The sequence below is a fragment of the Lampetra fluviatilis genome, chromosome 75 (genome assembly GCF_964198595.1).
Source record: "Lampetra fluviatilis chromosome 75, kcLamFluv1.1, whole genome shotgun sequence".
Classification (NCBI taxonomy): domain Eukaryota; kingdom Metazoa; phylum Chordata; class Hyperoartia; order Petromyzontiformes; family Petromyzontidae; genus Lampetra; species Lampetra fluviatilis.
Genome location: NC_136349.1, coordinates 1,508,001 through 1,533,740, shown reverse-complemented (window position 1 = coordinate 1,533,740; position 25,740 = coordinate 1,508,001). Strand labels below are relative to the sequence as shown.

At 49.4% G+C, this 25,740-nt stretch overlaps 1 protein-coding gene across 1 annotated transcript; it reads left to right on the top strand.

The window, feature by feature from the left end:
• The first annotated feature begins 290 nt into the window (after positions 1 to 290).
• Positions 291 to 17,272, top strand: LOC144953375 (interferon-induced very large GTPase 1-like). Its single transcript, XM_078883938.1, is given in 7 exon segments — positions 291 to 420; positions 2,269 to 3,147; positions 7,463 to 7,484; positions 9,656 to 10,567; positions 10,570 to 10,650; positions 10,653 to 10,996; positions 17,258 to 17,272. Coding segments are annotated over 6 exon segments (2,010 nt in total). The 5' UTR covers positions 291 to 420; positions 2,269 to 2,511.
• Positions 17,273 to 25,740: the final 8,468 nt, after the last annotated feature.

The following is a 25,740-nucleotide window of genomic DNA, read 5'->3' as shown; positions in this document are numbered from 1 at the left end:
CACACCCCCACGGGTCGACGAGACAGGCGGAGGAGGGAGGGGACAGCATGAATAGCGGGACCGCATGGGCTCTTGCGCATAGTCATGGAGGGTTGGGAACATTACGCTTGAGCGCGCAGGCCCCATTGTTAGGAAGGGTAAGGGAGTAATTAGGATGTACGCCGCCAACGCCGCTCACTGATTAGCATATCAAAAGCGCCCGGAACCGCCGTGCGCGGGCTCGAGGTGCACGAGCCCATTGTTCAGCGCAGCCTCCCTTTGAGGTAAGGAGGATAAATAGGGGGGCAAAAAGGGGAAATAGCTCTTTACTCCAGCGCCAGGGGACCAGACGCAGCTCCAGCCAGCGACCCGGACGTCCGTGAGACGCACCGACGTACGCTGTTGGCACAAGGATCGGCGGACCGCCGTGGACACTTAACAGTGAGTAAGAAGGTGAATTAGAACCATAGCAGATAAATCGGGAATAGGTATAGAGGTATCAGCGTAGGCCAGCCTCGTCGACTCACTGATTTAACATCTAGTTCCAGGTACCAAGTAATAAATCAATAATAGCGAAGCGTGGTCTCGCGTGATCTTGTCGTGCAGTGTGAGCGTGTGGGTGCGCGTGTGTACGCAGTGATTCTGTAGTGCTGCGGCTCGCCTCGGGGGAGCGCTGAGCAGAGCGGTGCGAGAGTGGGTGTCGCGTGTGCTCACTCCGTGGGTGATACAGGTGCGCGATCGTAACTGGAGTAGTCAGTGTGGAGTTGGAGTGCACGGAGCGGTGTGCGTGTGTGCACGTGCGTTCGCTCCGTGTGCGATACAGGTGCGCGATCCTAACGTGAGTGGTCAGTGTTGAGTGAGTGCCGTGCAGAGCTGCGTGCGTGAGTGCGCATACGTTCGTTACGTGGCGGATACGGATGCGCGTTGGTAACGTGCCACACAGGGCTATAGATGGGCACACGCTCGCAGTGTGCGAGAGCTGTACGTAGCGGTGTAAAGAGGGGGAGTGGGGCGTTTGATTGATGATGCTGTGCGCACGTATGCTCGCAGCGTGGGAGCGCGGCGCGAGGCTGTAACAGTAGGGGCGTCGCGTTCGAATGCCTGCAAAACCTTAGCGGGTAATAGGGAGGTGGGGTAACGTAAACGAAATAGGGGATGGAGGCGGGAGGGCCCTTGGGGGCTAGCGACCCCCACAAATTGGTGTCAGAAGCGGTACGGACCCCCGCGTTATCTCACGCTAAAATAAGACTAATATTTACCGGCCGGGGGGCCCCTTCGTGGAAGGCATTCGCCCGCAATCTCTTAGGGGCCAAGGAAATTAATGGATGGACGGACGCGCAGGCAGTACGTCAACTTAATATGAATCTTGATGGGCGGGCAGCCGATTTTGTAGAAGCGTTACCCGCGAGCGCACAGACACAGCTAGAGGAGCTGATGCGCCGACTCGATCAGCGTTTTGGCACGCGTGACGAGGAGGAAGCAAAATCGGCCTTAGAGGCGCGCCGTCGCCAACCTGGCGAAGATCTACGTGATTACGCCGAGGATGTGCGCGAGTTAACAAAGATCGCACGCCCGGGGTACGCAACTGATGTTATTGAGGAACTGGCCGCCGAGAAAATCCAGCGGTACCTGTCTCGCACGGCGTGGTGGCAGCCAGACATGAGCTGCCCACGTCTTCCCTTTAACGCCCTTGTCGAGCGCGCACGTAAGTGTGAAAGAATTCACAGCGAACGCGCGCAGCTCCGGGGGCTGGGACGAGAGCACGCCATTGCGAGCCTGCTCTCGGAAGACGAGGAGGAGGAACAGGAGCTCGCGAGGACGGTAAGGGGCCGGGAAAGAGAGCCTCCAGTGTCCCGCGAGACAACCCCGGGATGGGTTGCCGGTATACAAACGGGTATAAAGGATGTCTCCAGCCAGGTAACCCAGGTACGCGAGGACGCAAATAAAAATATGAAGACCCTCCAGTCTGAGATGGGTGAACTACGCTCGACAGTAGGGGGACTAGCCGTGAGGGTGTCCCAATTAGAGTCCGATTTGGGACAACTGCGTACTGGGAGAGGGAGCGGACAGGGGACCCGCTACGGAGCCGCCCCCCCTCCCCGGGCATGTTATATGTGCGATCGCCGAGGGCATCTAGTGAGGGACTGTCCTGAAATCACCCGAGCTAGGCAGACGCATAGGTCAAACACTAAGGCCCCCCTAGAGAGGGGACCACCGGGGGATGAAATCGACGTAGACCCGACCCAAACCAGCTGTAATAATAATGGCGAGCGAGTGATCTCCACACAGGTTCCAGCAACAACGCCCACGGAAACGGTGACTCCTGGCGACTGGCTACGGGAGCTGGTGGCGGGGATCACGGGGGCCACGTCGCTGGTGGAAGGGGAGGTTAACGGAGTGCGTACCCGAATCCTGCTAGACACGGGGGCGGTGGCCTCGCTCGTGAGCGCAGCGCACTGCAGCGCGATCGGGGTCGACGTGCGTCACCTGCAGGCACCGGACCGCGCGCTGCACACGGCGAGCGGAGCCGGAATGGGGCTGCTGGGGAGAGCCACCCTAGAGGTCCGCATAGGCAGTCAGGTGTGCACCCAGGAGTTCTACGTGTCGAGTGCGTTGTGTCACGAGTGTATCGCAGGTACCGACCTCTTAGAACGGCTGGGACTCAACGTGCAACCCCGCCAGCGATGCGCCACCATGGAGAGCAACGGCGAGCGGATACCGTTCTTGGGACGAGAACTGACGCGCCCCCGCTTCGCACCTGTGGCCGCTATCCTGGCGACGGCAGTCACCATCGGCCCGCTCACCGAGATGCTGGTGCCGGTGGCAACATCCCCCACCGACCCCGCGCTCCGACCATCAGGAGAGGTAATGCTAACTCCTCACCCGGAGTTGGCAAAACGGTATGGGATAGTGGGATCCGCCACGTTGGTAAACGCAGATGGGGACCGATTGTTTATGCGGATGTTTAACCCCCACAATACCCCAGCGATACTGCGACGGCGCACCCCGATAGCCACCGTACACCCCCTGCACGCACGCCACTCTAACGACTCGGTGTTCGCACTCTGGGCTGAGGACCCCGGGCGTCCTGAGGGTGACCAGGACCTGGCCTGGCGAGTCGGCCCGACTCCCCGAGCCGAGGTCGTTCCCCTGCTCGATGCGTTACATGTACCATGGGCGGATTTACCTAAGGGAGAGGCCGATCGGCTGTGCGAGTTACTGCGGGAGTATGCCGACGTATTCAGTGAACACGACTCGGACGTGGGTCGGACCGATCTTGTTAAGCACCAAATTGACACCGGTGCAGCCCGACCCATCAAACTCCCTGCGTACCGAGTGGGCACACCCGAACGCGCCCAAATCAAAGAGGCAGTTGGGGACATGCTTCGCGATAACATAATTCAGCCCTCGGCGAACCCCTGGTCAGCCCCAGTGGTACTAGTAACGAAAAAGGATGGGTCAACCCGGTTCTGCGTCGATTACCGTAAACTAAATGCAGTCACGCTCGGCGATGACTTCCCCATACCCCGCATCGACGACACCTTCGACAGTCTCGCAGGAGCGCGGTATTTTTCCACCCTCGATCTGTCGTCCGGTTACTGGCAGGTGGAGATGACGGAGGAGGATCGGCCAAAAACAGCATTCACCACCCCGATGGGCCTGTTTGAGTTTCGAGTGTTGCTGTTCGGACTCACTAACGTGCCCGCGACGTTCCAGCGGTTGATGGAGTTGGTGATGCGGGGCTTGCAGTGGGAACAGTGCCTGATTTACTTGGACGATGTGATAGTGTTCAGTAGATCTTTGTCTGAGCATTGGTCCAGGCTTCGAGAGGTGTTCCACCGACTGCGAGCGGCTCATCTCAAGCTCAAGCCGCATAAGTGTTACATTGCGCAGCGCGAGGTGGGGTACCTCGGACACCGAGTCAGCGAGGCAGGGGTGAGCACCGATCCCGAGAAGGTGCGTGCCGTAGTGGATTGGCCGCGGCCGAGGAACCTGACGGAGATCAGGTCATTCTTGGGACTCGCCACTTATTACCGTCGATTTGTAAAGGGATTCAGTGAGATTGCACGCCCCCTCACCCAACTCACCTCCCCTAAGAACCCCTATCAGTGGTTGGAGGCCTGTCAGACGGCTTTCACCACACTCAAAGACCACCTCACCCACACCCCCACCTTGGCTTTCCCAGATTTCACCACCGATTTTATTTTGGACACTGACGCCTGCAGCAGTGGGCTGGGCGCGGTGCTGTCGCAAGTGCAGGGTGGGACGGAGCGGGTCATCGCGTACGCCAGTCGGACCCTGAGCGGGGCCGAGCTGAACTATTGCGTAACCCGTCAGGAACTGTATGCCGTGATTTTCGCATGTAAACAGTTCCGACCGTACTTGTACGGCAGGAGATGTCGTGTGCGCACCTATCATTATGCACTGCAGTTCCTCCTTACATTCAAGGAACCGTGGGGGCAGATGGCTCGATGGCTGGCGCAGCTGCAGGAGTACAACCTGCAGATCGAGTACCGAGCGGGGCGGACACACGCGAACGCGGACGCCTTGTCAAGACGGCCCGCGGTGCGCGCTGAGACGAGGGAGGGAGACGCCTGCCCGTGCTTCACGGGGGGACGCTGCCGCCAGGCAGCAGAACCCAAGGAGCGCGCGGAAACTAAACTCCCTCCCCCGAGAGAGAGTGCGGTGTGCGCCGCAGGAACCCCTGCAGAAGGAGCCCGGGGACAGACGGATCATCCCACCCCAACCGGGCGGATCCAAGAGGATGTCGGCTGCGCCTTCCCGGGCTTGGACGACGAGCAGCTGCGACAAACCCAGCAGCGGGATCCGGATCTGGCGGCGGTGGAGGCGGCACTGCGAGAGAAGAAGGATGCACTACCAGGGCCCTGGAGCGGTTTGTATGCCCGGTTGTGTGTAGAAAACGGGGTGGTGAGGGAACTGGCCGACGCTGGGCAGCCGGGGTGCATCTGCGTTCCCGCCCATGTGCGACCCCAACTACTACGACTGGTACACGACCACCCGCTCGGGGGCCATGATGGGGAACGGCGCACCCGGGAGACTCTGCGTCGCCAGTATCTCTGGCCTAAATTGGCGCAAGATGTGGCCGCCTGGGTGCAGGGCTGCCGGGCCTGTCAGCAGTGTGGGCAAAAGCCGGCGAGGTACCAGGTACCCCTGAGGTCGTTCCGAGTCAGTCGGACGAATCAGTTTGTCGGAATCGACCTGCAGGGGCCCTTTCCACGATCCCACCGGGGCAACCGATATATTCTCGTAGCGGTGGAGTACTTCACCCGCTACCCTGTGGCGGTGGCTATCCCGGATAAAACAGCCCTCGTAGTGGCCCAGGCCTTCGTGGAAAATTACGTACTTAAGTGCGGGATCCCCGAACGAGTCATTACCGACCAGGGTAGTGAATTCGAGGCCGAACTATTCCAGGCGCTGTGCCGAGAGTTCGGGATCCAGAAGGACCGAACCACAGCGTATCACCCCCAGGCGAACGGGATGGTAGAGAGGATGAACCAGACTCTGGCCGGGAAGCTTAAACGCATGGCGGCTGCGAATCAACAGGACTGGGACGAACACCTCCCCTATGCCCTGTTCGCCTACACAACCGACGTTCACACATCCACAGGACAGACCCCGTTCCTAATGATGTTTGGTCGCGAGTCTCGCCTGCCCGCAGATCTGCTGTTCGGTGTCCCTCCGCCGCAACGGGAGGAAGGGAGCCACCCCGTGGAGCACTTGCTGGAGACCCTGCGAGGGGCCAGGGGCCGAGCCTACCCGCACGGAGAGGCCGCGCACCAGCGGCAAGAGCAGAGCGCCCGACCCCGTATGGAGCCCCCCTTCTACACTGCGGGCTCCGAGGTGTGGCTGTACACTCCCCGCGTCGGTGCCGGACAGGTGGGGAAGCTGACCACCTACTGGCGAGGACCCTGGATTGTGAGACGGCAGATCTCACCATGGACGGTGCTGATTCAGGGAGGAGAGAGGGGCCGGGAGATGGTGGTCAACATCCTCCGACTGAAGCCGTGGCGAGCAGCCCCCGAGGGTGGGAGCCCCGCCGTCCAAGTACCCCGAAACCCCGGGGTCCCCCCACCCCCCGTGCCCGGGGGCCTCGCGCAGTATATGGGCCCCACGGAGCCCCGGGCTCCGAGGGGCCCCGGGCGGGGCCGGGGGCGACGAGGACGGCGACCCTTAAACCCCACCGCCTCTGAGTTTGTTCCCCAGCCCGCAGGTGCCAGGGGCCGAGGGGAGCCGTTGGAATGGAGGAGGAGACCACGCCGGAGCCCCAGGAGACGGAGCCGCCACCCCCGAGGCCAGCCACAATGGCCGGGCGAATCCCGCGGACCCCGCGGCGATACCTCGTGGGGGCAACCCAGGCGAGGTGCTCCAGTCAACCCGGGACGGGGACTGGCACCCCGGGGGGCTATGTGGTGCCACAGCGACGGGGCCGCTCTGCCGAGCCAGGGAGCCGCCCGGCTTCCCCCACCGCACTGCCCCCCATCACCCCCCCCCCACATAAGCACACACCCTCACGCATTCCCCCCCCCATAGAGCTGGAAGGGAAGGTCACCTGATCGACCGGTTTTTATCCGAGAAACCCTTATCGGGATTACCTCTCACGGTTTCCGGCGATCAGGGAATTGGATGACCTCCCCCGTGCTACGTGGCACCGCGGCGCTGCGGCCGGCCTTAATATGGTGTGGTCGCGGCGTGGGGCATTCGGCCACCGCGGTTGAGGCGCATTTCCCCCCACACACACGAGTATCGACGGGGCAGGCAGAGGGAATAAGCATTGTGATGGAGGAGCATCATTAGAAAACACGCAGCGCATCTGAACGCATAATCAGGCACCCCCCGCACAGGCAGCGGAGGGACGACGTAATTACGCTCGGGCACGCAGGCACCATTATTAGGGGAGTTAAAGAATAAGGCTATTAGTATGAATAACCTGGAGAGCGGGGTCACGCGGGCAGGCGTGCACAAATTCCCACGGCGCACCTTTGTAATGGACGCCGCCGCATGAACCTCGATGATGGGGGCCTGCGTGAGAAAGGGATTAATTAGGATTTACGCCGCTCACTGATTAGCAGATCAAAAGCGCCCGGAACCGCCGTGCGCGGGCTCGAGGTGCACGAGCCCATGGTTCAGCGCAGCATCCCTTTGAGGTAAGGGGAATAAATAGGGGGGGCGCAAGGGGGAAGGGGCTCTCTTCTTTCCAGGCCAGAGGACCAGCAGCAGCTCCAGCCAGCGACCCGGACGTCCGTGCGACGTATCGAGGTACGCTGTCAGCGCAGAGAGCAGCGAACCTCCGCGGGCGCCAAACAGTGAGTGGGGAGGTGAAGTAGGATAATAGCCGATAAATAGGGAATAGGTACCGGTTTAGTGGAATAGGCCAGCCTCGTCGACTCACTGATTCAACATTAGTTACCAGGTAATAAATCATTAATAGCGAAGCGTGGTCTCGCGTGATCTTGTCGTGCAGCTGAGCGCGTGGGGAAGCGTGTGTACGCAGTGGTTCTGTAGTGCTGCGGCTCGCCTCGGGGGGAGCGCTGCGCAGAGCGGTGCGCGTGTGGGTGCGCGTGTGTTCACTACGTATATGATACAGGTGCGCGATCACAACGTGAGTGCTCCGTGGTGAGTGGGTGCCGCGGGGAGCTGTGTGCGTGAGTGCGCGTACGTTCGCTACGTGTATGATACAGGTGTGCGATCACAACGTGAGTGCTCCGTGGTGAGTGGGTGCCGCGGGGAGCTGTAGACGGACGCACGCTCGCAGCGTGCGAGAGCTGTACGTAGCGGCGTAAAGAGGGGGAGTATGGCGTTTGATTGATGATGCCGTGCGCACGTATGCTTGCAGCGTGGGAGCGCTGCGTGAAGCCGTATGGGTAGGGGCGTCGCGTTCGAAGGCCGGCGAAACCCTAGCGGGTATTAGGGAGGTGGGGTAACATAAACGGAATAGGGAATGATGGCGGGAGAGACCCCGGGGGCCAACGGCCCCCACAAGGGAACGCCCAGCAGTAGAGTGGTGACGTCACTGAAAGAGGCAGGGCGATTGGGGCACTTCCTGGTGGGATTTCGAGTCGAGTGGTCGCACGCAGCGTGAGCCAGTCCCTCCAGAAAAAAACGCGATTATTTGTACTAAGGTTTTATTCCCGGCGCGAATAGTGAATACCTGTTCATGGCCCCCAGCGAACACCCCACGGGTAGCGCTTAGCCTCTTATTTCCCACCCTTCGCGATGTGCGACTATCTTGGGCTAGGTCTAACGGGCGAACTGGGCAGAATCGACCAACTGAACGATCACTCACCTCGCAGACACACTCACGGCGTCACACGGACATAGTGGGAGTTGGGGCGGACGCTGGACAGTGAAGACTCTGCCTGGGCGATGGTTCGCAGCTACACCCAGCAGGCGTCACGCGGACGTCGAGGGCGGCTGGGATTCACCACGGGTCGCAGGAGAACTCTGATCTTAATTTGCTCTCTCCCTCCTCTCTTATCCTCTCAGAGCCCGTTAATCCCCGGGTGACATCGGCAGCCAATCGAGCGCTTTAACTGCCGAGTTTTTAACGTTCTTGTCATCCTCCCCGCCCTCTCCCCCACCTTTCCAATGTCCCCGTATCTGCGTTCCTCGTCTCTGATTCACCGGTAATTTCCTGTGTCTCTCTATTTAATCCCCCTCCTAGGGCCCTCATGGATTGTCCCCCCACCCACTGTTTGCACTTCCCATAGAGTGTTTGCCTTCGAGGCCCCACCTCCCGTGTTGTGTATGCTTCATCGCGGCGAGCCTGTAAAGCTCTATGCGCCCCTACGACTTTTTAAAAATTATTTTAGGGGGGGGCGCCATGTATTCCGGCCTGGGGGGGCGGGGGTTGGCCAAACTCCTGGCAATGGGAAACCGGGGACATCCCTGCAAGGGGCCCTTCCGATGAAAACTCGTGGTGCCAGGCACCCCGCCCCCCCCATCGAGACCCTATGTGGGTGTATGTGTGTGTTTAGTGGGGGTGTGCATGCGTGTGTGTGGATGGCGGCGTTGGTGGAGTTGCTCCGCGGCTGTGGCACTACAAATGTACATGTGGAAGGCTGAACGATGCCTCATTGTGCTCACAATGTTATTTATCTGTTTCCTGGGCAACGAGAGGTACAGCGGCTATGTACCCTTGCCATGGTGTGCATGCACTTATCATTTGTGTTTTTAGAACGCACTCTCTGACGTTTCTTATTTTTTTGTAAAATTTTGGTTTTTTGTTGTAAAAAATTATAATTGTAATAACGTGCCTTTCCCTAGGCAATGTCTGGAGAGGAAGAAGACGAATGCATAAGCCAGGCTGATGATGAACTTTCACAAAAGCTCAGAGATGTGGGTCTTGACACAGTTTACTGGAAACAGAAACTGCGTGAGGTTCTGCTCATTTCTAATGCACAGGCCCTGCTTCACCTCGACCAACAGGACAGCAGAGAACTGGATTCACATTTCCGTAAACAGTGGGAAAAGCGGGCATTTTATAAAATGCTTGGAATTGCTGCTGCTGCTGCTGATGATGTTGTTAGTGCTAAAAAGGCAATAAGCTTGACTCCACATATACAAAATGATAATCTGTTGCCTTTTGTCGTGTCTGAGAGAATTAATGAGCCTGCCCAAGCAATATGTACATCTGTTTCAACACATTGTGGGTCAGATACAGAGATTTTACAAAACGCATCAGGGGGTCTTGCTCTAAAGGGGGTTTACATGAGTGGAAATTTAGAGGATACATTAGAAAAGAGAGGAAAACTCTTGATGATCCCACAAACATTCCAGCTCGTGGGTCTGATCGGCAAGTCAGAGACAAAACAACACGAGTTTATTTCTTTCAAGGATGAATCCATGTTCAGGAAGACAATAGAAGTCTTGGGCTTCAGCAGCACTTTCTCGGAGAAAGGATGTGTCTCGAGCTTGAGTAGAAAACCAGTCTTAATGCAAGTCAAATCAATTAATCTTAAGGAAATACAAAATACTCAGACTGATCATTCCTATCTTTCCAGGACAGAGTTTATGTACCTGCCCTTAGCCTCAGGTAATCTTCATATGGCACAACTCAGGCTATCTGAAGCAGCCCTGAAGGAGCTACAAATGATTGAGAATACGTTGGAAAATACAAAGGAAGATTTTAAAAGCAAAGTGTTATCCAACATGAGCTGCAAATTCTTCCACAATTTTGGCTCTCACGCAAACGAGGGTCCTCTCCAATTTGGAGGAATTTTTTGGAGGAATGCATCAGCTAAAGGTTTCAGTTTACATCAGCAAGATGAAATAAAACTGCTCTTGTCTGAGTTATTCGTACCAAACATTGGTGCTGACTGCGGCAGTAGTACAACGACTGATACAGGTGCTACAATAACAACTGAGCCAGCTCCAAGTGATTCTGGACATTACAGCCCGGTGCTCACCGATATGATACAGATGACTGTAACCACAACAGGGGGTAATCCTGATGTACGTAATCTCCCTCAGTGGGAATCTGCTATTGTTGTCAACAATAGGACATGGTCTCTCATAGACCGAGGAATCAGGTTTATACCAGTATGGGAAATCGTCCTGTCCAATCATAAATGCGATTTAAAGATGTCCTGAAGTTGGCCAGTGATCTTCAAAGAGCTTACACTATTTTAACAATAAAAAAGTACGTAATTATCCAGAGGATAAATTGGCTGACATAAATTTCAAAGCGCAATCGATAATGGAAGATGCGAAGCAATGGGAGCAATCTGACAATGACGATCATCTGGAAATGCTGTCGGATCTTAAACAGAAGTTCTACGAATGCACAAAAACTAACAGGAGCTGGATTGACACGTGTCTCTCACACCCAGCCCTTCAGGAATTCCTGACGCGGATTGTATCGGCATATAGGCACTCTTGTGATGAAACCGAATGGATTAAAATAAAAATGCGGTACCTATTGGAACCCAACATCTATGCAGTGGAGAACTTCCCCCAGCGCTCCTCGATAACGCAGTGGGTTTATGGGTCTGATACCGTCAGAGTTCTTGATGTTGAGCTAAAGGCCCTTGTTAAGACATTTACAGAAACAAAGAAACGATTGAAAGAAGCGACGGATGCATCGACTTATTCTTAAACTGCGCTGGATGAAGCAAAGGTGAAAGGGACCAATGACGTCACATTTTCCCTCAATTCCCTGTGCCGGTGCCTCCGAGAAATGAAGCGGGTTGAGGAGGAGCTCCTGTTCATTTCAGCTGCTGCTGCTTCAGGATTCAGTGCAAAGGAGAGATCGTTCCATCGCCTCCTCGACTATGAAGACGTTAACTGTCTTCAGCACGGAGTGGACACGGCATACATCAAGTACTCAGCTCTCAAATCTCAAAGTACTCTCAAGGCTCAGGCGTACGTCCTCTTGAACGGTTTGACTACAGGAGCACAGTCTAATTCACGGACCCCCCTGGAAAAAGAGGAACATTTAACGTTTATGAAATCCTATTTGGATGCAACCATCTGCACCGAAGTATCAAACGTGGTGCTGGTCCATGATGTAAGCCCCATTGACTGGAACCGGCTCGAGGAAACTTTGAAATCTCTTGTTGCTGGAACACTGACTATCACATTGGCTCCTTCGCAGACATCGAAGGTTAAGAGTAAAACAGAGGGGATGAAAACGTTTATGAATCTGCGTAAAATACTGGGGCTTCAAGAATACTACCCGAAGAAAATGCACACAAAGGATATGTGTGTTATTAAGTCAGCAATACTTAAAGAAGCCCCAAGCATTGAGGAAGAGCTTGTTCTTCATTATTTGCAGAAACTGATGATGTTTGACTACGAAGCAAGGTATGTTAGTGTGCCGGGTGAAAATGAAAACAATGAAACCATGCAGAATGAAAACTCTAATTATGAAAAGTTTTTTAACGATGATCATATTGTGAGTAGTCAAGATTGGTCTATGACAGACACTCGAACCCATGTTCACCCAATGGATTTGCAAATGACAATTTTTCATTGTGGAGACAATTTTGTGAGGCAGTACATTTACACCAAACTCTCATTTTGCCAGTTTGCACTGCCGCTTTTAGTTCCAAATCCTTGTAACTCAGAAATAGAATTCCCTATTTTGGCATTCCGACAGATTAAAAAGAGCTGGAAATCCCGTGCTGCATCTACTGAGATACAGCAAACTAACCTCTGTGCGATTGTAGACGCTGACACTCCTCTAGTGTCATTCATTAGGTTTGGTGAATCACTCACATCGAAATCTCAGATGCTGAACTCTCTGCTTGGAAAGCAAAAGAATGAAGTTTTCTTTCATAGACACTGCAAGGGAAGCAGCAAAAATGGTCTACTAATGGAAGGAGTCACAGAGATCGCCTGGTACTGTCCAGGTGGGAGGGATGATGACGTATTTAATGACTGCATAGCATTCACCAACCTCCACGGAGATGCGAGAGAGCACAAAAAGCAGGTGCAATTTCTCCTCGAGATATCCACTGTCAACGTGATATTAATGTCAGATTGTGATAACAATGATGAAGCTAAAGGCATTTTGGTAGATTGTCTAAATTCTCCAAAGCCTTTACTTTGCCTTTGGGCTGACAAAGAACAAATCTCTTGTGGACATTGTAAAACAAAAGTAAAAATTGCTGTCAAGAACAAGAATGAGGCTGAACTAATGAATGAATTGAAGTGAACCCTCAAATATATGTTGGCCAATTCAACACAAACGGTTAAAATGGATGGTTGCTCAGACATTGCTAGACAGCGCGGCTTCAGTGTTGATGGAGATGATGAACAATGTAAACAAGGAAAGTCAATGGCAGACGTCTTATTGAGTCTTCTGAAGGACAAGCCATTGTCTTCCATGAAGGAGACTTTTCTGCCTCTTCAAGGTAAATTGTGGCACGAGTGGTGCAAGAAAGACAAAGAATTCGCTCGCTTGAGAGTAGAGGGGGACCAAAGCGTGGAGGAATATAGGGACAACATTGCAATGGAAAAACAATCAATACGGGAAGCCCAGCTTCACAAAGCATCTCCTCTCAATACATTAATGAGATCGTTCATTGATAATATGGGGCATCATGCAGACTCAGTAAAACAATAGTCACTGCATTGGCTAGAAATCTATTTAGATAACCTGTCTGCAGGTAGCATATCACAACTTCATCAGGAGTATCACCAGGCTCTGAAAGGGATAATTGAGTCCAGGAGAACAGTTATTGGCAGTAGGTTACTGCCTATACAACAAGCAGAGCTGGAACGAATATAAAAAAAACGTGAGGCATCCTCTTTTGGAATTCATCACCTTTTCAGGGAAGTTGGGCAGATCTATGAAGCGTCACAGACACTGCACACAGCTGACAAACCCTCAGCTGCTTTGCCAGGCATCGCAGCAGATTTGATGCTCTCTGGGTTCCCTCTTGAACTCATGGATGGTGATGCCTCACATGCCCCCCTCACTTGGATTTGCTCAGTTTTGGACGAAGTTATTGAAAAAATTGGGAACAAAAAAATATTTGTCCTCTCCATACTGGGCATACAGAGCAGTGGCAAGTCCATGCTATTGAATGCCATGTTTGGTCTCCAGTTCCCTGTGGGTGCTGGGAGATGCACCCGAGGGGTCCACATGCAGTTGGTGAAAGTGGAGGAAGAGTTCAGCAAAGAGCTGGGATATGACTTTTTGTTGATAGTCGACACAGAAGGGCTCTGTGCCCCAGAGCTATCAAATGCGACACCCACTCTTGACGATGAACTGGCTACATTTGTGATCGGCCTTGCAAACATGACCGTGATCAATACTTTTGGAGAGAATCCCTCTGAGATGCGCAACATTATACAGATCGCTGTGCAGGCGTTTCTGAAAATGAAGCAGGTGAAGTTGTCACCAAGCTGTGTGTTTGTCCATCAAAACGTCGGGGATATGACTGTAAAAGAAAATGTCATGGATGGAAGGAGACTCTTCCAGAATATGTTAGATGAGATGACTCGCACAGCTGCAGAACAGGAGCAGTGCAACGCTGTATCATTTGACGATGTGATTGGGTTCGACGTGAACTCTCAGATCCATTTCTTTTCTCACTTTTGGGAAGACGATCCTCCAATGGCTGTCACATCCAAGCTACTTCCAACATGTAAAAAAACTTAAAGACAGCATCATCAAGACAAAAAGTAATGTTTTAAAAATATCAGAATTGAAAAATCGTATCCAAGATTTGTGGAATGCATTGCTTTCAGAAGACTTTGTGTTTAGCTTCAATAACACCCATGAGATTGCAGCTTACAACAAACTTGAAGACATGTATGGGAAATGGACTTGGAGCTTTAGGAGTCATCTTATTCAAGAGGAGAATAAGCTGTATAATATTATTAATAACAGGACAGACGTATTGTCTAGTTGGACTAGGTCAAACATTGAGCAAACCCTTTCTCCAAAATACAACGAAATCAGGAAAGACATTGAAACATATTTAATCGATTACATGCTGCTGAATTGTTGAGTCAATGGAAAACTAACTTCATCATGAAATTTGAAACAATTCAAGACGAGCTTGTGACTGATAATTACAAAAAAATACTGTTTTGAGGAATCAAAAGAGTGTATGGAACTGTCTGGATGAATATAGATCAAGCTTTGAGGATCGGCTTTTCAAAAAGAGCAAGGATTTGGCTTCGAAACTGAAAACCTCTGGAGTGAAAGATATCCAATTGGAAAAAAGTTCGAGACAATGTGGGAAGAATGGACAAATGAAGTGAAAAAAGCGTTACCCCACCTGGAAAAATAGATTTTAGAATGCAAGCAGAAAATACGCTTTTTGCACATTTTAAAAGTGAAGACAAATTATCCACAAAATTGATTAAAATGTCTGAAAATAAATCATTTTTATTTTGTCATGGAGAACATATTGTGGTTAAACGAAAAGGTGTCTGGAATCAGGTTAATCCATTTTTCTCTTCCACTAATTTACTGGAGACTGACATCGTCAAAACATTACAGAGGATGCAAGCTATGTAGCCGGCGAGGTTATTAAATCTCTGGAGAAACGGAAGCTTGGTTACAATCAAACCAATCTACATAACGTAATAAAAGCTATGCTGGCAGCTATAGATTCAAGTTCCAAGCAACATGCAAGACTGAAGGTCACAAATATGTATAGGCTAGATTTAGCAATACACATATTGGCAAATGCTGAAGTGAGGTTTCAGAAAATAGATTATGATTTCCAGAGGGCAAACGATCCTCTAATATATTTTAGCAGCAAGAAAGAAGAGTACTTCAACAGCTTTAAGATTCGATGTAAAGGAGACGCAAACATTACCATCTTTGCTGAAGTTTTGTCTAGAAAACTTAAAACAGCCATGCACCAGGCAGTCTGTGACAAAGCCAGCCTTGACATTGTAGACAAAATGAAGTCCGATTGTCTGGCATTTAAAGGAAATCGATCAAATTTAGAAAACTACATTTTGATACATTTAGCAGAGAAGGAACAATTCGTGGAATTTAAGGAATACATTCAGAAACCAAAACAATATTTTGAAAAGTACATTACAGAAGGTGTTGAAGAATATTGCTCGGCGAAGGAAAATATTAAAATTCGAGAAATATTTGAGTCCTGTCTTGAGTTTTACACGCGAAATGTTTTCACTGCAATTACGAATGCAATCACAGCCGTCCAGTCAAACAAAGGCGATGGATCATCGTGGCTGGATGAATTTTGTAAACAGCTTGGTGACAACATCCATTTCCCAAGGCACAGTTTGATTAGAGCTGACTACAAAGATATACATGACATTCCCTGCTTTAGATATGAACTAACCACAACATTGGAAACCATGGTGACGCAGTTGAAAAAACAATATTCTACAGCATCCATAAGGGATTTAGAAGACGTAAGGAACAAACCTCAAGACATGCTACGTGAACAGATGAGTGGGTGCTGGGTGCAGTGCCCATTCTGTAAAGCCATCTGCACAAACACAATACCCGGTCATGACGAAAACCACCGCATTCCGATTCATCGGCCAGAGGCAGTGACAGGGGGGAAATGGTGTAAAACAGATACTTTTTCCACTGATATTTGTACTAGTTTAGTTGCAAGTGACTGGTGGTTAGTGCTTTCAGAAGACAATGAAATACCATATAAGGATTATCGTACAGCAGGGCCAAAATATGCAAGTTGGAACATCACGCCAGACTTAACCGTGCAACCATATTGGAAATGGTTTGTCTGCAGATTTAAGTCAGACCTAGAGAGGCTTTACAAAGTGCAATTTACAGGCCGTGGCACCATTCCAGAGGGCTGGACAACAATTACAAAGAATCAAGCGATTGCAGACTTACGGAAGAAAGTTTCAACACAATTGGCAAGTTACTAAATGGGAACAATTGCTCAATGCGACGTCAGTTTGTCATTCGCCTTCTTCGTGCTATAAATGCGTTTTATTTACAGTAGCCCATTAGATCTTTATTATTAAACAAACGTATCCTTTATTTTATATTTCACTATTATTTGGGAATGGTGTAGCTTTTGTGTGTTCTCTGATTTATATCGTAATTAACATTGGCGCAAGACTGAATTATACATCATTGGTTGGCACCATTTGGCCAATACTTTTTCATAGATATTTTCAGTTAGTGGGTCGGGATGACGTTGATGAATACTGAGTTTAGTCAACATCGGAATGGGACTTAAGATCTTGGGCTGCTTCGTGCTTGTAAAGTAAACCACTTACATTTCTGCCAATTTGGAAGAAAGTGCTTGGTAATTTCACTGAGTAGCTCGGACTTCTCGTATTTCATAGCCATTTAGATTTGTCATAAACAGCATCCTTTGCTTCAGGAAATAGCGTAAATTTCTTAGTTGGTTGAATATGTTACGTGAACGGATTGCCCTCTGCTGATCACAATACAGCCACGTATGTCATACATCGTGGTTGATTATAATTTAAGCGCTATCCCGGCTGAACCTGCTCATTGTCTGAGATATGTTCAAACTATATAAGCGTAGTTTTAAAAGATGTGAAGTTTAAACACACAAACCTGCACTGTGAAAATAACTTTCCTGTAGTGCATTACGTATTTTAGCTATTCTGAAAACATGCTATTGTAAACATTTGTGATGTGTAACTTGTTCGTGTCAAAATCTTAAGGTTACCATCTCACATATTATGGATCCTTTTTGTTTAGTCAGATGACACAATTATCTTTGTGTGATTTATCCTGCAGAGTGGAAATGGCGAGTAAATACTCACACCTTCCGTTCTCCTCATGACGCACATGCACCATTGTGTTGTACAGCGTCTTGAGATGTGATTGCCTTTAGACGCAGTCTTAATACAAACTGCATTGTCTTAAACATGATTACATATTTTAAAAGGAGGACTTGTGGTACCAGTCAAGGACCCGACCATGGGAATGTAGAGTTTAAACTGCTGGCTTAAGGCTGTAAAATAGATATGAAGCAATGATTGGATAAAATTATCACCCTGCTCTCGTTTGAGTGAGAATATGTTGCCACTTCGATTGAAAACAATCTAAATGCGAGATTGTGATTGTTATCCGCAAATCTGAAAAACCGTGTCTTGCATTGCAATCGTGAAACATTACATCACGGTAACCCGATTCGTTTTTGTCAGTGCTGGACCTCAAATGACAATAACTTATGAGGTTAGTCCTGCGGTGATTACGCACATTATGTAAGCGTGGTGAATTGCAATTTTGTATAATCACTCGACTGTCTTGACTAGTTTGCTTGAATTGTAATGCTTTTTGATGATTTAACGTAGTGTTTAGATGTATGATTTAATTTGAATTAGTGATAACTCGCTTCTGATATGTGTTCATCATGTTGCTAATGATTGAATTTATCTTGGAGTACAGTGGTGTATTTCATCTTTGGGTTTTGTAGGTCTATGTAACTTTGGTAATTGTGATTCTGGAGTTGTCTGTTCAATCACACTGTACTTTGACATATATCTTATATGAATAAACTTGAGTACTATGACAATAAACATGTACGTCTCATATGTGCGACAGTGTGTCTATGTGTAGGAGAGCGGTAGCGCAGTGGTTTGTACAGTGCGATTCAAGTTTGATTCGCTGCCACAGCCAACGTCAGTGGCAAGTGATACCATAACTTACCCTGGGCCTCCTGTCGGGTGGTATTTAGTCATAACTTAGTACCTGGTATGGTGTGAAAACATCAGCTCCAATGAAACCAAGGTGTCCAGGCATAGTTCTGGTCACAGCATCCATCACGTGTTGTAACAGTCTCAGTAGGCCATCTCTAAGAGCATTGCAAAACAGGGGAGAGTGATTAGTAGGTGGAGAGTAATAATATTAGGGGAGTGGCATTGTCGAGGTTAGCACGCTGTGCTACAAACCCTGCAACCTGAGTTTGATTCCCGTTCACTGCCAACACATTGACGGTTATCTGAATCGGTCCTGGGACTCTTCTATGTCGACTCGGCCTCAAATGGGTAAACATCGCCACTGGGGAGACCGGACGTGATGCTGGTCACCCACCCCGTCGTGTGTGGGAAAGAGGAGTTGTGGAACTCTACGAGATTTTCCCACTGAGTTGCATGCAGGCGCAGTTACTCCACTCGGGGCGTTGGGGCGCCACCTTACCAAGCAGCTGGAGATGAGAAATTATTTTTCGAAAAATTATACATTTTTTAAATAAATTGTTTTGATGTGTTTAAAACAAGAAAAATATGATTATTTCAACGTGAATTGCCTAATGAAGGTGACATTTTAAGTTGTTAATATAAGAAACCGCCGCAACACAGTCTGATTTGTTCCTTGTGGAGGTCTTGGGCGGCTGTGAAGGTGTCAAAGTGAGATATTTTCCTTCATTCATTGCGATTAGCTTCGCATTTTTGCCACGCCATTTGAGACCCATTCAGAACGGTTAAAAAGGCGGCCATGGCTGTAATTACGTCGTCACAACGCGAGGTTCTAATGCAAATAGAGCAGCAGCTCATAGCCTCCACGCTCTAGGAGGAAACAGCAACAATGACGATGTCAGCAGGTGCAGTTAACGAAGAATTAGCAACGAACCCTGTGGAGTCACTCCTAAATATTGAATTTGAAAGGGTTTGTTGAGTCGTGTCAGCTGATCTTTAATTGTTCTTTAGGCTTTTGGCAGCGTCAAAAGGGTTTTGTGGTGTGGACTACTTGAGAATAATTGGACAGCATGAGTGCTTTGTTGTTTTGTTTCGTAATGTTTATAAATGCCTACCGTTGGTAGATTAGACCGTTATATCACTTCCACGGGAAAGTCAATAACATCACGAGGTTTTGCTTAATTAGAGCACCATATTTTCAGAGGTCACTGACAACAGCACCACCTAGTGGAAATGTCACGAGCCACTGGCTGCATGATAATAACTTCTATTTGCAAGGAATCGAACATTTTTACTCATTTGCAACGAGAAAGAGAACGACTCGGAGGAAATAATAGGAACCACAGACGAGCAGGAAGGAAGAGAATCGGCACCAACTCCCCCATAAATGCCTTGGCCAATGGACACATTCTGGAATGAACGTGAATGTTGAGGTAACTAACATTTTAACAAGATTAAATGAAGGGCAAAGGAATGATAACAAAAAATTCATGAAGTTATGAAGTACATATTTCACTTAGGTTGATGATGAATAAGATATCACGAGTGGGTTTGGAGGTGTCAATTTAAAAACTGAGCATTAAACAATTTTATTATGGGTCTGTAGCAGAATTAGTGTGAACTCGCAATAACGAATCACTTAAAAGGCGACCACGCCTGCTAAAAGAGCGGGACCTTGTCAACAAGATCGAAACCTGAACCAGCTACCTGGTTCAGAAATTGGCACTCATCCTGACAATGCCCATCTCAGTCAAGCAACGGAGCTCATTTCACGGCATGTCTTAAGTGTTGATCCAACTGGCCAGGATTCGGCAAAGAGATTGCCCACTTTGCATCCAGACAACCAGAGAATGCAGACAACTCATCATTAAAAAAACAAATACACATACGTATCAAAACGCACGAGTTAACAAAAAAATGCTGTTTAGAAGAAGTATAACAACTTTTAAAAAAATAACTAAAATCTTGCCAATGATTCCCATGTCGTTTGTTTCGGTATCAACAGCTATTTCGATTTAAAGCTTTCGTGACTGCAGGGATTCATCTTCTTGGTTCTTTCGGTAAAGTCACGTAGAAGGGAAGTAATAAAATAATAATAATAAAACAATTCTCACGACGTTTCGGCCACAACGCAAGCAGCCGTCCTCAGGCGAAGAATGAGACATTATCAAGCTAGGAGCTTATATAGGTGTAGCGAGGAGGAGCGCCTTAACAAAAGAATGTGCATATGAAGAGGAATTTAGCATACCAATGGGCAACGTGTAGGAGGTGGGCGGAGGGGTTTCAAAGTCCCATTTTGCCCATGCATTATGCAGGATCAACAGCACCACGGGGGGGCGCAAGTAACAGCGTTAATAAAGGAAAGGAATGTTAATGATATGTAGCTGCATTTACCAAACAACCACGTAGAAAACCAAAGTAAAAACTACATAAAAAACTAAAATATAAACTGATACTTACTATACTCTACAATAAGCTGAGTTACTAACAACAAATAATAAATTACAATTCTACGTCGTAAGAAGTATAAAATATACTTCCATATAAACTTTATTCTCTTAGCATATACAGTACTATATACTGCCATAGATAAACCCAACGTTAAATTACATACTGTATTGCTGTAAACCACCTTATACTTTATACATTTTAATATAACACTATGTATTATTCAACTCACCCTAATGTGTATCGAAATGGTTTATTAGGTCCTTCCAATGATTGCTAAGCCTGAATCCATCTTCTCGGTTAAAATTGTCTCTGTGTTTGTATATGTGGATTGCCTCATGACATTGACTTCTCCAAGACGGAGGTTCTCTGCAAGCCATCTGGCTATCATGAGAGATTCGTTCATGAGGCGGATTCAGGCTTAGCAATCATTGGAAGGACGTAATAAACCATTTCGATACACATTAGGGTGAGTTGAATAATACATAGTGTTATATTAAAATGTATAAAGTATAAGGTGGTTTACAGCAATACAGTATGTAATTTAACGTTGGGTTTATCTATGGCAGTATATAGTACTGTATATGCTAAGAGAATAAAGTTTATATGGAAGTATATTTTATACTTCTTACGACGTAGAATTGTAATTTATTATTTGTTGTTAGTAACTCAGCTTATTGTAGAGTATAGTAAGTATCAGTTTATATTTTAGTTTTTTATGTAGTTTTTACTTTTGTTTTCTACGTGGTTGTTTGGTAAATGCAGCTACATATCATTAACATTCCTTTCCTTTATTAACGCTGTTACTTGCGCCCCCCCCGTGGTGCTGTTGATCCTGCATAATGCATGGGCATAATGGGACTTTGAAACCCCTCCGCCCACCTCCTACACGTTGCCCATTGGTATGCTAAATTCCTCTTCATATGCACATTCTTTTGTTAAGGCGCTCCTCCTCGCTACACCTATATAAGCTCCTAGCTTGATAATGTCTCATTCTTCGCCTGAGGACGGCTGCTTGCGTTGTGGCCGAAACGTCGTGAGAATTGTTTTATTATTATTATTTTATTACTTCCCTTCTACGTGACTTTACCGAAAGAACCAAGAAGATCAACAGCTATTATTTAAAAAAAAACACAAGAACCAACTGATCCCCGCGAGGATATGATTGGAATTTAAAAGGAGCGCTTGAGCGCCATCTATCTGGGTGCATAGTAAAATAGAAAATAAATCCCTTAAAATTATGAAAGTTGGATGAACTGAAATCTTGTATACAAGCAGGATTCTGTCTGCAAAGGAGATTTCATTTCCATAGCTCAATAATTTGATGCGTGGAGTGAAGCACCAAGCATCTGAGATCAAACTAAGACATGGATAAAAGTTATACGTAATAATATCAAGACTATTCGTGGGTCTGAGGCACATTGATAGAAAATATGAGAGTAGTGGAGAACGAGGAGTTTTTACTGATGCGGAGAGGACTGTGGCGTGCACTCCACCGCATCTTATGAGACATTTTTGTGGACAAAACTTCATAGTTTTAAAAGTCATTTTACCTTTAGTTTTTTCTTCCTATCGTATAAAGGGAGAGGGACACAAGTAGGGGAAGTTAAACGCCTTTTTAACTTTTAATGTATCTTCCAATACGATATTATATTTTTTATACTGCGTTTTTATTTTACGAGTCTTAATTTTTAGCTCTTATATGTAAATATGGTTATTGTTTTTATTATAGCTCAACACATCCCGGTACAGAGCACAAATTGCAGCGAAAAATAGTTCCATGAGCGCAACTTGCTAAATGCCTTAAGCAGGTGTTGACGGAATGTCAGACTCCTCTCCAATGTCACTCCCAGGAAGGCAGGCTCTGCATTTTGCAGTAGCAACCGGACATTCAGGTGCAATTTGAGCTTGTAGTTGTCTCCAACGTTTTGTAGGTGAACTGCACTGCAAACTGTCTTGCTCCTTGCTTGGCTGAAGTCTCCAATTGCTCCACTAATCTACTACCATGGCCAGCTGACTGTTCAAGGTATCTTCAAGGCTGTCAAATTTACAGACTTGAGTTGCGAGGTAGATGTCGTCTACGGACACAAATCGTCGTGACTTTGCAGAAAAGTGTTGGGGAAAGAATAAGCCTCCAATGTAGTCGAGCAGCGACAACGGTGACCGCCGCCGAGCCCAGCACAGAGGGTGATCTTCAGGCGACCTTGGAGGAGATGGCAGCGGTCACCCGGGGATTCAACAACTCAAGGCACGAACTACAACAGCAGCGACCATAAAAAAACCGCGGAGGAGTCCGGGACCGCACGGTGATCCACTGCTACCACTGCAGGACGCTGGGCCACATCACGAGAGGATGCCGAGATGAATGTCGACCCGAGATAACCAAGCCAACTCCGGGCAACATCGCGGGACATCCAAGGAAAAACCCCAGGCGAGTCGCGACACCCCAGACACTCGGCAGGACCACACATACACCTCATCAAAACCCTCATCGCCATTATCACTGGCACACCACTCGATCACAGCGATACAGCAGGGCAAATTTGGCCAGCATCAAAGACAAAATGTAAAGAGCTGGCGAGACGGGTGGCAGCAGCAGCCACGTGAACATCGGAATGAAAGAGGGAAATCCCATTAAGGTGTTGGTGGACACGGGAGCATCAGTAACTATCATTTCTGTACTAGTCTTTGATATGTTATCCACTTGTAAACGTCGGTTTGAACCGGTTTACAATAAATTCGTGGCGGCTAATGGTTTAAACTTAATTTGGAGCTTTCGTGACTGCAGGAATTACTCTTTGGTTCTTAGGCTAATGGTTTGTTAAAACGGAAATCCACATCGGGGAAATGTGTTTTTTGGGCCCTGTATTGGTCTCCTCCTCCCCAGCAGTACCATGCGTGCTGGGTATTGATTATTTAAGTCGGCTACACATTAAGATAATTACGGACCAGGGCTGTGTTGAGATGCCATCAGGGAAACGGATGTATTTTTTGTGGCCTGATGCGGATTACACGCCCTGGTGAGAGAGTCGATGACCATTCCGCCACTATCACAGGTGTTGATTCCCTTGTGATATCAATCACTATTATCACCTTATGCATGGATGCATCACTTATACTGGTAGAAACCTCCTGGTTACTGTCTGTCCGTCCGTCCGTTGTGAATCCAAAATGGGAGGGGTGGGGCTGGGTGGAGAGGGGAGGGTGGGGAGGGGCTGGGTGGGGATGGTGGGGAGGGGCTGGGTGGGGAGGGTGGGGATGGGTGGGGGGTGGGAGGGGTGGATCTGGGTGGGGAGGGGCTGGTCACCCCGTGGTGCCCTTATAAAACTCTATGTTTAACTTACTCACGCCGGCTAGTGCCCGCCCTTAGTCGGCCATATTTGCGGAATACACAACGCCGCCGTTGACCCTGGCCATTGAACGAGCAACCCAACGTTCCTACCAGCTCCCTCCGCAGGAATGTGTTAGTGTCACTGTGGTGCCACGGCCTTGAAGCAACTTTGCAAGCGCCGTGACTCCCCCCTGGCCCCCACACAGTGCACACAGGTTGTGTTCTGGAGGGAATTGTCTGGCACAACGGGTTTTAATCCGAAGGGTCCCGAGGAGGAAAGTCCCACGGTTTCCTGATGCTAGGAGATTGGCCGACCCTCGCAGGTCAGGTCACATTGCGTTGCCCCTGAGTTGGCTTAAAATTGTATGGGCGCAAAAAAGTTCACCGGCCCAGTTGCAATGAGTCACGCACGACATCGGGAGGGGCTGGGGTGGAGTATTAAACGACCAGAGCAGACCATGAGGTCAGGGGATCGCAGAACCACGACCTCCCCCGGCCCCAGACCGAATACACACTAGCAGGGTGTGTATTCGCCAGCTGGGCGTCCTTCCAGATTAACAAGGATGAGTAATAAATTAATGAGTACGGACGGATAATGGGTCGCAGAAGCACCTGCCCGCAGCGCTCTATGTAAGGGGAAATAAGTGTAATGCGGGCGTAAAGGGCTTGGCGGATGTGACGTCATGTGGGGGAGGAGTCAGGGTCACGTGAGAGGGAGATAGTATAGCGGTGAGACAGGAAGAGATCGGGGCAGTCGGGCAAGGAAAGAATGGAGACTGGACGAGGGTGAGGCCACGGAGGGCGAAAGCTGGGAGCAGCGAGTGCTGCCGGAGAGGCTGCGTATGAGAGACAGCAGCGAGGCTGCTAGGGGCTACAGCAGCCAGCCTGGGGCTGCAGAGCAAGAGGGCTACGGGAGCGACAGCAGCCGGAGGGGCTGCGTGTGGGGGAACAGCAGCAAGGCTGCTAGAGGCTACGGGAGCGACACGAGGAGCCCAGCAAAGAGGCTATTGGCGGCGACGGGTGCGGCAGCAGCGTCGGCGCCGAGCGGAGGGTCTGAGAGTGAAACAGCCGTGTGGGAAGAGAAGAACGAACCCGAATAAAGGACACCAGACAAGATACTGTGGTCGAGTCCATTTATTACATTGGAGTCAGAAGTGCAACGGTATGGCTAAACAACTGAGAAGAAAAAGAATACTCCGGCATCGGCTTCATCTTCCTCCGACGATGGATGCAGCTGGAGTCGTGGAAAAGAGCCCTGCTGAAGTGAGCACGAGAACTGGAGTTGAAGATGTCGCCGTGGTGGCGGGCCCGTCAGCATCAACGGACGAGGATTCCCCATGTCAACAGATGGCGGACCAACTTGGAACTCCTAAGAACGTGCTTGCACAGTTGTGTGAGCTCGGCACGCCAAGGGCGGCGTCGGAAGGAGAGGTTGGTGGTCCGCAGAAGTCCGTGTTGTCATCGCTGTCGCCGCCATCGGCCACGCGGCACGAAGACGCCATCTTGGGCGCGGCTGGCGAAGAAAGGCGGGAAGCCGCCATCTTGTCTTCACCGCGGCGGGGAGACGCCGCCATTTTCAACATCGCGGCGGTGATGCAGCTTTGCGCTGCCATCGGGAGGTGCCTCGGGGAGAGCAGCCTGCTGTGAGCTGCTGCGCGAGGACGAGCTGCGAGGAGAGGACGACGATGCTGCATCTGCTGGGGCGGGAGCTTCCCGTCCTGGCTCGGGTGCGTGACAACGGAGCAGTCAAGTCGCCGAACGAGTTCTGCGAGACGACTCAAGTTGCCGCCCTGCCGTCCTCTTCTTGCTGCAGCCCCGGGCGAGTCGTGACGATACGCACCCGGCCTTTACACACACCTCACCCATCTTTCGAG